The 13,442-nt window shown below is 47.4% G+C and overlaps 4 protein-coding genes across 4 annotated transcripts; 1 reads left to right on the top strand and 3 right to left on the bottom strand.

Moving 5' to 3' along the window:
* Positions 1-262: 262 nt before the first annotated feature.
* On the bottom strand, positions 263-854 carry EDB93DRAFT_1094706 (uncharacterized protein; the record flags this gene model as incomplete). The annotated part of the gene is made up of 2 exons (XM_041446625.1): positions 263-385; positions 438-854. 2 exons carry the CDS (start codon positions 852-854, stop codon positions 263-265), a joined length of 540 nt encoding a protein of 179 aa, XP_041302232.1.
* Positions 855-1,761: 907 nt separating this feature from the next.
* On the bottom strand, positions 1,762-3,407 carry EDB93DRAFT_1255765 (uncharacterized protein; the record flags this gene model as incomplete). The annotated part of the gene is made up of 12 exons (XM_041453839.1): positions 1,762-1,900; positions 1,967-1,992; positions 2,049-2,089; positions 2,143-2,253; positions 2,311-2,409; positions 2,474-2,528; positions 2,583-2,743; positions 2,807-2,837; positions 2,896-2,924; positions 2,982-3,078; positions 3,138-3,296; positions 3,354-3,407. 12 exons carry the CDS (start codon positions 3,405-3,407, stop codon positions 1,762-1,764), a joined length of 1,002 nt encoding a protein of 333 aa, XP_041302231.1.
* Positions 3,408-6,339: 2,932 nt separating this feature from the next.
* On the bottom strand, positions 6,340-9,405 carry EDB93DRAFT_1255764 (P-loop containing nucleoside triphosphate hydrolase protein; the record flags this gene model as incomplete). The annotated part of the gene is made up of 12 exons (XM_041453838.1): positions 6,340-6,453; positions 6,507-6,593; positions 6,642-6,788; positions 6,842-6,997; positions 7,043-7,132; positions 7,194-7,726; positions 7,782-8,207; positions 8,268-8,403; positions 8,464-8,708; positions 8,770-9,024; positions 9,098-9,149; positions 9,238-9,405. 12 exons carry the CDS (start codon positions 9,403-9,405, stop codon positions 6,340-6,342), a joined length of 2,409 nt encoding a protein of 802 aa, XP_041302230.1.
* Positions 9,406-11,959: 2,554 nt separating this feature from the next.
* Positions 11,960-12,667, top strand: EDB93DRAFT_71957 (uncharacterized protein). Its single transcript, XM_041457211.1, has 4 exons — positions 11,960-12,206; positions 12,259-12,286; positions 12,336-12,440; positions 12,490-12,667. Exons 1-4 carry the CDS (start codon positions 12,190-12,192, stop codon positions 12,577-12,579), a joined length of 240 nt encoding a protein of 79 aa, XP_041302229.1. The 5' UTR covers positions 11,960-12,189; the 3' UTR covers positions 12,580-12,667.
* Positions 12,668-13,442: the final 775 nt, after the last annotated feature.

Genomic DNA, 13,442 nt, shown 5'->3' with positions numbered 1-13,442 from the left:
GGGAGCACTAAAAGACGACTTTTTCAGTTGGCCAAAGGATATGCTCATTATTAGCGGTGAATGTGCCACAAATATGTATTGATAGCAAGACAATCTGTGAGACAAATAGTAAGCTTCGAGTATATGGAAAGAAAGAGGCAAGAGTAGAATCAGTGGTGCAAATTTTTGGCTGTATGCTCTACCGTTCGTCAACGCTTATAGCTACGACTGGGGCGGCAAGCGAAATCATCATGAAACAAAAGCTTGAAACGTCACCCACCTTTTACAAAGATTTCGGTCTGCGTCCTAATAGACGAAGGCTACCTAATCTAATCGGCTCTACAACTGCCCGAGAAAACATCGGGGAAACATATAATGAAAGACCAATGCGGACGGGTAAAAGTGCCTGAACAAATATCAGTCACCATCCCAACTGCGGTGAAGAGAAAAAAAAATACCTTGACTGCACCATAAGCCAGAACGGCGTTGGCGACGTCCCCCGCTAGCTTCCCAGGCAAGTCGCTCGTCCGAGCCTGGTCAACAAGTTCACCTTTCTCAAAGCCGAAGATGCCATATCGACGGCCGACACGACCAGCCCATCGCTCGCCCTCGTCAACCAATGATATCAGCTGGGTGTTCACCCAAGACTGGTCATCGATAGAGTCACCTCGTTTGAGAGCAACAGCGTTGACGACGTGCTCGCCTGCGCCTAGACTGCGTGCCGCGTAAAAAATACCCACGACGGGAACAATGGCAGTTAATTCATGGAGGATGGCGAAGGAGACGATGAGAGAAGATAGTGGTGTTCCCGTCCTCCCAGAAATCGCGGTGAAAGCGTTTCTGTAAGGTGCAAATCGTCCTCCAGAGTTCGACATGCAAAAAATTTATACTAGGCAGGATGCGGCTTAGATAATAGGACCGGTTACGTGTCAAGTGGCTGTGCAGCTGAGCGAGTCAGAGCGAGTCGTTCAAACCACCAACCATGTATAAACTACCCCGGATTCTCCCTCCACAACAGTGTATCAACCACGGTACCCTCTTCCCTGTATCTCGAAGTCGCAGAAGTTAGATCTGGCTTTACTTTTAACTCTCAAGCCACAGTGGCCCCATGGCACATGCTACTGTCTCCATGAAGGCGGCTACTCCCGAGTACTAATAAGGCCCGTCCACTACTCTCGCACCTCAAATTTACGAATCCCAATACCACGTCTATTATCTCACTAGCCCATCACACATTTTCCAATATGACTCCTACCCCATTACATATCCTGTATCCAAATATCGCTACATCTCTCAATTCCACCAAACACTACTCAATATCCCATCAATAATAACCTTCCTACGATGTCATGAGCGATATCGCGTGTCAAAAAGTATTTACAGTCCGCATCAAGGTGGGAGGCCGCCCCGATGACCCCCACCCTACAAGTAGTCTTTCATCAATAAGCCACAGGTGCTAAGAACTTACCCAGTCGAGTGAGACAAATTTGTTGGCGGCATAGGTCGTTCTAGATATCGTGTTATCACGGCAGAGATCTTTCGTTAATTGGTGGAGCTTGGTGTGCTTCGGTAGACTCTTGTAGAACTTGCACCACAATGCTCATTGCTGTTAGGCTTTAGCAGACCAATTTTTTGGATCCTGAATTTGCCACCGCTTACAGTGGAAACTACGGCTGTTAAATAGACCAAGGACATTCAAATACTCCTCCCACACGCGACAGACTCATCCTATATGTTAAGCACGTAACAAACTTTACTAATTCCACCCCCACCAGTCAGACATCACGCGGTGAAATCTGCAAATGAGATATCTGACATTGGAATGCTCATGAGGGTGTCAGAGTCCTGTGCACGTCGGTCCACTTGCCAGAGATGGAGGTGCATGCGGGTGGCAAGGATTGGAAGTATCACGAACTGGAAACTGTACATGGTGTACGTTTCGGGTATTATCAGTAGCGATACGCAGCAGGGATATGGAGGTGCATACGCATCCAAAATGGTCTGGTAGGTATCCTGGGGCGCGGGACATCAGAGGCTTGATCATAAAAACCCTCAAGAGATTTGCGCACCTGGAGGAGCAATAATGTGAAGATGGTCGTCACCGATAACACTTCAGGAAAGAGGATGAGTACCTGAAAACAGTGCGTACGAATGTTGACTCACAAAGATTGCATGCATAATAGGATATGTTATGGTTCACCAGGACAACGTACAGACAGCCTGAGCTTGTCCGCCAATCTTGCATGGCGCGTATGAGCGTGAGTATCATGAATCCTAGGGAGAATACCTGTCAGCACGTCTGTGTACTTATATATGCTCCTGGTTACCCACCCAGTTCGAACACGGAAGAGAGAAGAAATGGAATGAAGAGTTGGTAACTGGTCGAACTCCGATAGCACCCTGTGATGCCCGGGATCGCGCTAGTCGTATCTGTGAAAGTGAAAAGAATGTTTCAAGAGCCATGGAACCCCAGAGGGAAGGTTAGAGCGCGTACATGCTGCGGGGACGGTAGTGTCGAAGGTGATGCAGAAGGATGCTACGAGGAAAGCCTGGCTGATGCATCTACTACCAGCTTGGGCATGGTAGGTGGATTAGGAACTCACGAACAAAGTGGAAAGCATAGCTGCGAGCAAGATTCTATTTCTGTTCCAGAGCACATATGTCCTCAGGATAAAAAAACCTGAACGAGTTGGATCAGAAGCACGCATAATATGAGGGAACAGAGAGATACATTCTGAAAAAATGACTAATACCATACCAAGACCTGTAAGAGGAAAGTAGTAGACTTCGGTAAGGACGTGCATATATGAATGTACCATGCACGTACCTGATCGAATATTTGCCAGCATCCGGCATTTCTGGCGAAGTCATGCGATAAGTCGCTCGTTTCACTTAACTCGTTACCGCATCACATACACCTGGGTTTTCATCCGGGGTAAAGCTCGCTGAAAAAACAAGTGTTAAACCATCTTTGAGGCAATGTGTGCTCGAGCACAACGCACCATATAGACTAGTGGTGAGAAAGATAAAAGGAAGGTATCGTGTGACAATATACAGGCCTTTCATCTTGCACCAGCGCGATAGAAGCAAAAATGCCCACTTTACATGTCATATTGTCGATATCAAAACCCAGGAGTATCATGGAACAAATGTATTACCTCTCCATGAAGTGAACATGCATAGTCATAGGTCTGGATAAACGAGTTTGATGGCAGACGTGAAGAGATCGGAGTAAGCCTACCCAAAATGTAGCCACCGACGCTGAACTGTGTCAGGACAAAGAATATGGGGTTCAGGTAGTACGCACCAAGCATGTACTGGTGGTACATGACTTGTCAATTTTGATTAGCCCACATATCGACGAGGAGACGCACCTTAGTGGACTGCAAGCTCCTCGCTGCTGTGATATCTTCAGTCGAGTACTCCATCTAGAGGTCAAAAATATGTTTCACACACACCGTGACATCGTGCGCCTTCTTGGCTCTTATGAATGAGCTATGAATCCATCAATGTGGTAGCGTAAACACTGGTATATTATTCGAGTTAGCCTGCTGCGGTTGCGATGGAGCGTTTCGCCATTCACTAGATGTACTGGCTGGGAAACAACTTGATAAAGAATAAAGTTGCACTTCCGAAAGTTCCGATGCCTACGGTTTCATCAAGGTTTTTGCACACAGCTGTTGCACAGCTGTATACCCAAATACACCTGGCGGTGCAAATAGCCTAAATTGGCAATCGATATTGATATGTATTTATTTGGTGGCAATGATCGATAGCTCAGGATAGCTTGCAGGTGCTAACTTGAATGGCATTGGCATGTGTTGCTATCAGTTTTCGTTGTAACGCGTAAGAGATCAGCTTTATTCATTTTAAATAACAGCTGATTTTACAAATAGTAGCATTGAATGTTATATTGAAGCTATTTGGGCTCAAACGCAAAGGGTTTGCGACCCGAAACAAAGTTGTTCCAAGCCTTGCGACGGTCAGAAGGTTTGTAACAGGTCTAACTTCTATGGGACGCCATCATCTTTCACTCTACTAGAATGTAAAAAAATTCAAGTCGACGACCTTGCAACAGCGGATTCGTGGCCATCTGTTTTTATTCATCGATGAAGCTGTCTAAGAAGAGGCGAAGGAATACCGGATATTGATGTCAGGTTGCTAGCATCGACCACAACCAACAAAGCTCCATCTTCACTTGATCCCATCCCTTTGGTTGTGTGCACCATGCTTCGACGCCTGTGGTTTCACGAACGAGATCCGTGCAAAAGGGGCCAATCTCGGGAATCCAGATTCAGAGATGCTGAAATAGAGCGTAGAGGTGTTCCTGAAGTCGAAGCAGACTCTCAAGCCGATAGGGAAGCATAAAGAAACCGAGCCACTCCCGCGAAGGAGACGTTCTGAACTCGGTGAGGAAGTAATTCTGATCGAGGTTAGTACATCTCGTGAAAGCATGGATGCCCTGTTCTTGCCCTTTCGTTACGCATCATACATGCGCTTCAGTGAAAACGTCCTCCCCGTTATCAAACCCTTCAGGAGCGCTCCGTCTTGTGGCACTATTTGAAGCAGTAGAACAGGCTCCCGGGTCCTCGGGTCGGACGCTGTGTGGCAAGGCTGTTCTTCTCTTGCAATTCGTTGAAGAAGTTGATCTTGTTGATGAGTCTTGGCTGCGTGTGCCTGGTGAACCTTTTGTTGGTGAGTTAGAACGGCCCGCTGCCGTATGCTGGTTTCGATATCTGCATTTGCTCCTAATGTTATAGTATTTACGCGTGCAGATTTCGATCATCTTTGCAATGCTGTCCTAGGCGCATTAATGCATCTGCCAGTCTATTTTCCGTGTACCTCCGTTCTCTGTATCACCGCCACCGCCACAGGTTGCATTTGATGGCGTAGTGCAGTTGTCTGATCGTATGATAGACTGAAGGGGAGTGTCTCTTGACAGAATATGAATGCTTGTGGGGAGCACTACATTGAAACGAATGGTGTGTTTCGTAACTTCCATCTCGCCAGTCAACGATTGAATGGATATCCATTCCTTCCCCGCACGTGCAAGCAGTCCAACTATTGTGACAGCGCACAGGACTTGTAGTTATACATGATGGTAGCAGGTTCTCGGGCACTGCGCTGCCATCAGGGTACCCGATCACCGGTGTAAGTTTATGGTAATAGGGAAGGGAGATTGGGCCTATGCATATGTCGCCTTGCGTTTGTGGTGAGAACTTCTTATGCCCCGAATGTGGTAAAGCAAGGTGAGTATGATGACCCCCCTATGTAGGCAGAGCGACAGTAGTATTCTTCTTGTCTGTAATGAGACACATTTCCCATATGGATGTGCTCTGTTGCTGTCGCGCTGGCATGTTATCAACTAAGCAGGTATCTTCTATGTATCCGTGATATGCCTTGTTCCATCACTTATCATGTTCAGGCTGAAGCGACGGTCTCCCAACGAGATGTACTGAAGGAGGTGTTAGTCTAAAACAGGTTCAAAGCCCTAGTTTGACGGCCCATTGCTGATCGACTTTCAGTCGCATGAAGGTTAAAATTCTTCTTACCTGGGAGATGCGTTTGATACGCAATGTCAACCAGGGAGCCCATCTGCATCGCCTAATTGCAGAATCGAGATTGGGAGCTTCTGCGCCTCGCATTTGATGCTCGAGCCTCGGACATATCATGCAGGTATGCGCAGTCCAGAAAGTTGGCCGTGGGTGACATACATCGGCTTGCTCCTCAGATGGGCAAATTTTTTCTTCATTTCCGTAAAAGAGATTTGTGCGTGATGATCTATTCGCAAGCTTGACTTGCACAATGATTACCGGCATGACGACTGAGATTAGCTGAGACTCCGCTGGACGCAGTGATTCGATTGATTCACAAGACCCAATGACCGCCGAGCTCCTTATCGATATCATGCAGAAGATATGGAGAACGTAACGGTCGATCGGAACACCAGGGATGTCTTTAATTCGGATATGAAAGATAAGCTTGGAAAAATTCATCGTTGTTGAAGAGAGCGTGCTTTGGTGCAACCAGCGTTAGCGACATGAGTTCTTGCGATAACATTTGACGTCGTTTGGATTAGGTATCAGAAGAGCAGGTTAGCTTATCAGGGCGAATAGGAGGTAAGCGCGGAAACCGGGAAATCGGCCCCCGGCCCAAGGTGTTGGTAAGGGCAATAAAGCCAGACACACTTGACGAGCCTTGCTCTCATGCCGCAATCGAGATTATGAGTCGTTTCGATCTAAAATTTACCACAAACGTTCAGGCTATAGTTAATCACAAGGAACAGCATATTACCCTATACACGCGCGGCATAAGTATACAAAATGAATGACCAAGCGTCAGGAACCTACTGCAATTAATTCAAACACTCCTTGATCCGCTTTGGTCTCTCCATTGCTCATATTTTTTGATCACATCTGGTGTGATTTGCCTTTGTATCGCACCTGCGGCTGCGACAAAGGCGCTTTGAGGGATCTGCTTAAAGCCCTGAGGAAAGTTCACCAAACTAGGGGCTTCGAAGAACTTACAGATAGGGCATTGATATCCTTTTGCATGGTCAATAGAGCAGCTTCCTGGCACAGCGAGCTAATCTCTGCGCCGCTGCAGCCGTCGGTCTGAATGCAACGTTACACACAGCTCAGATGCAGCAGGACCGTACTTACCATGGCCGCTATTGCATGAAGATCCAAGTCAGATTCGACACTCATCGTCCTTGTCCTGATCTTCAAGATCTCTTCGCGTCCAGCGTGGTCCGGAGGTCCAACGTATAGAATGCGATCCAGTCTTCCTGGACGCATCAAAGCCGAGTCCTGACGATACATCGTCAGAAATATGACAATGATACTCAAGCACATCGACTTACAATGATGTCGGGGCGATTTGTGGCTGCAATGATAGTGACGCCCACAAGCTCCTGGACACCATCCATTTCGTTCAGGAGGCTGGTCAGAACACCCTCATGTGCGGTTCCAGTATCTGAATCTGAGGAGCGCGATGTTCCAAGGGCATCAATTTCATCCTGTATTTGTCAGCACCAACTCCTTCACAGCAGGATGGCGCTTACGAAAAAGATTATTGACGGTGACGCAGCTCTGGCTTTGCCGAATATATCTCGCACAGCTCTTTCCGACTCTCCCACATATTTGTTCAGAAGCTAATTGACGCGTCAGTATACCATGCGTATGTTGCCTGAACGCGGAACCAAAAATCTGCACCTCAGGTCCTTTTACAGCAACAAAGTTAACACCACTTTCCGTTGCACAAGCTCGAGCCAGAATGGTTTTACTACACCCTGGAGGTCCGTACAATAGGAGGCCCTTTGGTGGTCGGACACCCAGTCGGTGGAAAGTCTCTGGGTGTAATAATGGCCACTCGACTGCTTCTCGAAGTTTTTGTATGATGTGCGCTTGCCCGCCTATATCTTCAAACCGAACGGGAGGTGTCTCGATAAATAGAGAGCGCATTGCGGACGGCCGCACAGTAGGAAGCGCATCTGAAAGGTCCGTTGGCGTCAATTTCAGGGTCATTGTTGTAGCTGCCGGGTCAACATGGGAACCCGGTGGAATGTGTGACATCCATCGTTTAATGGCAAGGGTCCCAGCCTCTCGAACTACAGCACTGAGGTCAGCACCAACATATCCATGAGCGCGGCGGGCGATAGAATGGAGTTCTGCGTCCGTTATACAATGAGGAGTTTTGGAGAGGAGAACGTTCAGAATGGAATAACGGGCGTTTGCGTCCGGTATGCCTGAAAGTAATAGCCGTTAGTTAAAGTTCGGGAGCACTGTCAAGCTAGCGCTGACCTATCTCGAATTCTCGATCAAATCTCCCAGGTCTTCGTAACGCCGGGTCGATGGCATTCGGCCGATTGGTTGTCCCGATAACAACGACCCTGTCGTGAAAAGTCGTGCTCGTATTGTCAATGCCATCCAGAATGGTCAAAAGTGTCGCCACCACACGTTTTTCAACCTCGCCACCTGCGCCCTCTTCTCGTCTTGGGACAAGAGCATCAACCTCATCCAAGATGACGATACATGGACTCTTGGCTCGGGCTTCCTTAAATACGTCCCGGAGTTTTGACTCTGTTTCTCCGTGATAGGCTGAAGAAAGCTCAGGGCCGTTGATGACAAGCACCGATGAGTTAGTGGATGATGCGATAGCACGTGCAAGGTGTGTCTTTCCTGTACCAGGCGGACCATGCAACAATATGCCCCGTGGAGGTTTAAGACCTGATCAGAAACGATTATTGTCATCAAAACTTCTCCACGCGGGTATTTACCGATGCCTACCGAAATATCCAAAGAGCTCTGGCCTGGTGAGCGGTATCTCGAGAAGATCCCGTATCTGAGTAATCGTCTTGTCAAGTCCTCCGACAGCCGCGTATGCATCAGAGATTGATGTGTGAGGTAGTGTTTCGACGTCAGACTAGGTAGTCATCCGGGATTATTATCCCAAGCATTTCTCAGAAGATGTCAGAAAGTGCACCTTTTGCGTGAGGCTGATATCATTATCGGCCGCATCTTCCAGGATGGAAACAATCGTGTCCCACCCTGTCGTCCAAAGTAAGGGCCTGTCCTGAATTGCAAACGAGTTAAGGTCGCGTGTTATGGTATTCACGGAACCAGTTGATGCCGAGCGGTGGCCTGACACAGAATTAATGGAGAACATTCGAATTTCGCCCTGATATGGGACTTCGATAATCTGAGTAGAAAGAATATATTTGAGATTAACTATAAAGAGATTCCGCGTGGCGCTGTCAGCAACATTCTACGCCACCTAAAACTGACGTACTGAGGTATTCTCGCAGTAGCAGAGTGAGCCAATCTCTACGCTTTCCTTTGTCTTGCGAATTGACCATATTTTGCATTGTTGGTGTTCTGATGGAAATTTCTCTCAGACAAATGGTGCCAGCCTCTTCTATGTCTCGCATAGTTGGTAAGCCGGGAGGGGATCTGCCACCGACTTGATCGGACACGTTAAATAATTGTACCGTTGCGCCTTCCTTGAGGCGCGCCGTAAGAAAAAGCGAGGATGAAATCCAAATGGCTGGAAGTAAGGTAATGTGACCGCGAAGTCGTACTTAGCAAAGGATCTTGGTGTCATCTGATACCGTACATACCGTCTTGTGGAATATCTAGAGAAGGCCACAATGTCCCGATTGCAAAATACTGCTACAGACGATTTGAAGTCATTCACAGTGCGATAGAATGAGCGAATGAGCTGTAGTGGAGACGCTGGTATGCACGATATAATTCTCACCTTTTTGGTTCTTCTATCATCGACCTCTGATAAGGCGACCACATCGCCAGAGCACAGTTGTGAGGCTTTCAAAATACTTGCATGAACCACAACACGCCGGATCGCGCGTACCCCATTTCCAATGGCAGCAGGCGCAATGCATTGAACTGTCAACTCAGGCATCGACATGGATGCAGACGTATTTTTGCGCATGAACACGGAATCGCGAAGCTACGTGGCTTTGAACTCGGTCACGATTCGCTCCAAGACTATGGCCGAGCAGAATGAGAGATGCTTGCACTCACCGCTTGAACCGTTTATCTGCGATGGTTATCAAATGAAAACAAGTCAAAACAACAAGTAAATACTTTCTACAGCCTCCACGTAGTACTACGGGCGGAGTGCAACGAGCCGACGACTGCCGCCACTGTCGACTCCTCATACTATTAGCATCCAGACCGCTGTTGAAGCACGGGTATCAATCAAACCATCACAGTTCCAAAATCTGCCCAAGACTCTAGTATGTTATTTCACAAGCACCTGTCAGTGGACCTGGATCATAATAATAATCTTCAACTCCGATAGACATGTAGGCTGTCGACGTGGTTTTAATGTCAGTTAATATAGGTTAATATCCGCTTAGAAATCGCTCCTTCTCCACAACACCGCATGCACACTTGAGAAAATCAGCAACAGGTTGTCTTTCACCGATGCATCCGTGCCCGATCTTTTGAACAACCTACTACTGTAGGTACAATTAATGTAATTTAATATATTCAACTTTAGTCCTCACCCTGATACGCCTAACAGTCGGTTTTGCTTTGCCATTCAAGTATGTGTGTTCTCAACCACCATGCCTCGATTGGGCACAGTCTGACATAGCCCAAAATGCAGAAGCGAGATGTTGGGAGATACTTCCCATTTTCATTATAAGGCTTCTCAAGAACGAGGCGTTGTCATTTTTGTGGAGTTACCCGAGATGGCATCGAACGGCAGAATCAGACCGAGACACGATGCTCGAATCCATGTAGCCTTTCTTCGATTACTTGTCGCTCACACTCATTCGTTCGAGGGACGCCACACGGTATTTTCAGCTCTTCGGTTTGTAAAACTTTCGTAACGCATCTCCCGGAAGATAAGCAAATATCAACAATTTACGACAACAGCGCAGCACGTCAGCAAGATACAATACCCTTAGGAAGCAGACCCTTGTGTATGTGCGCTGCCACGAGGCATGATCAAGAGAATACGGCAAAACAAATGAACAGAAATACATTACATGCGTCGTAATGTGACGTGCGGCAGTTCTGCACCATATTTTCAACTGTACCACGGCAGCAATAACATATTCCTGCTGGCGGAAATCGAAGGTACCGCCGCAGAGTGTACATTATTATTTTCTCAAATGCAACATTCAGCAGATACCTGGAATTGCATTTGTCCTGGGTGGCCTCAGGAAACGATCACGAATCCCGTTTTTACTGATATTCAAATCAGTGTCTGCGCCTGCCAGTGCGTGTGAGTACGTTGTCTAATGAGACCTTTCGATAACTTAAAACCAAGCTTCAGTCTCTTTCAGCTTCCTATCGTCAGCTAGATCTATGACGTATGGCGGACCTACATACACATACATTAAATCCAAAGGCACGACTGGCACGACTGGATTAAGACTTCGGTCAACACTTATCGCACCGTGACAAGCCTTGGGTCATGATATCATAGCATCATCTCTCACATCCCAGTCTCAAGAATGACTGGCCTGACGAACGTGTGCACTAAGCTACTTTGAAACACCGGTAGACTGATTGCTTATAATTCTTCGAAATTCATTGATTGATAGCGTCAGTCCATATCACATCGTGCCCGTCCAAACTGCAATTGTCTGTGGAGATTCGAGAAGGAAGTACTGCATTCATGAACGTCTTCGTCGCCCGGTGCTTAGCCCTCCAGAAGTTCTATAATTCTAATTATGTGAGTTAGGAATCAAGGAAGTGATGGGCCGTCGATGACGTTAGGGATAAGCCGGGCACCTAATAATAAGACAATAAGATGATCGATCACGCAACTGCTCGTGCAAGCACCTTGCAGTTACTCCAATGATGAAATTTGGGTAGATGGACTTTCAAGCGATCCGCCTATGCTGCCTTGCACCTTGGCACAAAACGTGCTCAGTGCTCACTTCCAGCATATTATTGTGGCGCAAGGCAGTACTTGCCAACGGTCACATTTTTCATTTTGCCGCTCAGGAACTGCCGCACCGTGAGACTTCGGAGGACGATCCATGCCTTACTTCGCCGGCATGTTCCCAAGTAGTGATACTGCCAGCAAAGGTCAGTAAGTACCCAGGCTATCACCAATATACGCCAAACCGCACTTGGACGGAGTAAATCTTATATCCTTCTATTGCGCTTCGGATGTCATATCGCTGAGCGTCCCGGTAAGCAGCAGTCACACGTGCATCCCTGACGAGGCACTCAAACCCGATTTGCTTCTGTACCCATGGTAAATAAACAGTTTTTCATCGAAGCCAACTGAAGCCATGTACAGCTATCAGCTGTATTCGTTGGCTTATACACACGCGCTCGAGGCTATGTGATGAATGGTAAGCTTTGGAATATTTCTGATAAAGAATTATCACGCACAGCCACAGGGCAACCTCGTCTTAATCAAGCTGTGAACCGAGAACCAAGGAACCCCAGAAAGAACATCGCACATCATCCCTTCGACCTGTCACACAAGAAACCACGATATACAGCATGGGATGCTGGCATGTGGAGATCCTGCTGACAATCATCATACATGTACAAACCCTACTAGAACCTTTATGGGCTATTTATTCAGTTACTCTCTTTCTTGGTATTCCGACCTCGGGAACGTATAAAACCGGGCGGGTTCAGCAGTAGTAGAACTACATCTACCCATCGACATCAGTACACTCTTGTCTTATTCTACCTCAATCATCCACCAATCGTCATGTGTAAACAAGTAGCGTAAGTAACAGATCACGTCTGCAGAGATGCTCGCTCACGACATCCTGTGCAGTGAAGGAACGCGCTGGCTAAGATGCGGGGTATGAAGACAATGTTCTTTGTTCGAGCAGCCTTTGACGAGAGCCACAGCACTTTCAAAGGCATCTCGTCATTGCCATCGTAGATTGCAATTCAACTCGCTGCGAGCGCAGTTACAGACACCCGCCAAGCTGTCGGCAACCAAACTGTACTAAAGTAGGTTATGCATAGCAACGCACCATGCCCATAGTTGATATCTTTCAAGAACTTCGGACCCGAAATACAGCGTTCGATCGACGATGTCGATGACATTTGCCTACAGTGTCGTACAGCAATGGCCCGCAGGCGTGGTTGACAAAAGCATGAGCATCTGTCCTTAGAGAGCGGGCAAAACATCTTTCCCTGCATCGATACTCTCACATTAGCATTATATTGCACCATACTTGTAACATATGCATTTCATACCTTCTACTCGGGATTAAACTCTCCGCTCCCGAAGGCATTCGGTTTAGACACTACTTTAGTCCGTATCAGGAAGAAGCAAGTAAGAGCCAGGATGATGGCAACCTACTAAAAGAAGCCACAAGCCAAGGTCCCATGACTGAAAGAAGGCACAGCTCCTGGGTCAGCGTGAGTGTGCCGTTATCGTGATAAAAAAGGACGGTCGCGGTCGTCCCGCAAACCCATGCGAACAATGCAGGCTTCAATCGGCAATTGTGCCTCGATTTCCAAGTGGTTATCTTGCTCACAATCGCTCCAACGAGCATTAAAAGCAACATCATTCCAGCTTCTTGGCATGGCTCTGTCGAACCAGTAACAAGGTATGATAGGCATATGCTTGTTCCTCGACGAGCGACCAATCACCGCATTTATCTTGCGGACTCATCGGATGGTTCAGACCCATCGACAAGCACTGGCGCATCGAGAACACCACCTTAAGATGAGATACCTGGGAAATTGCTGAAGCAAGGCTAGCGCGTGTTATGGAGTCAGAAGAAGCTCACGTCTACTACAGGAAGACTGTCAATAGAAACACGACTGAAACTCATGTTGAAGGCGTCTGAGACAACGTGCCTGCATTGTTAGATCGCAAGGAAATCTGTACCTTTTAACCCCCGACACATTCGCGGCGCCCAAGGAGTTTTGATATTGATTGGAGAGTCACTTTTCCACACAGGCACACAAATGACAGTGGTATGGTGATAGCCCCTTGCCGCT

Source organism: Suillus bovinus (assembly GCF_016758785.1).
Source record: "Suillus bovinus strain UH-Sbo-P2 chromosome Unknown EDB93scaffold_101, whole genome shotgun sequence".
Taxonomy (NCBI): domain Eukaryota; kingdom Fungi; phylum Basidiomycota; class Agaricomycetes; order Boletales; family Suillaceae; genus Suillus; species Suillus bovinus.
The sequence above is the reverse complement of the archived record's forward strand: the minus strand, read 5'-3'. Positions and strand labels throughout refer to the sequence as shown.

Excerpts from the sequence above, each read along its gene's own strand:
- EDB93DRAFT_71957 (XM_041457211.1), top strand. Across the intron at positions 12,287-12,335 it reads CGCGCTGGCTAAGATGCGGG|CACTTTCAAAGGCATCTCGT; the intron begins GTATGAAGACAA and ends CGAGAGCCACAG. Across the intron at positions 12,441-12,489 it reads GGCAACCAAACTGTACTAAA|AACTTCGGACCCGAAATACA; the intron begins GTAGGTTATGCA and ends ATATCTTTCAAG.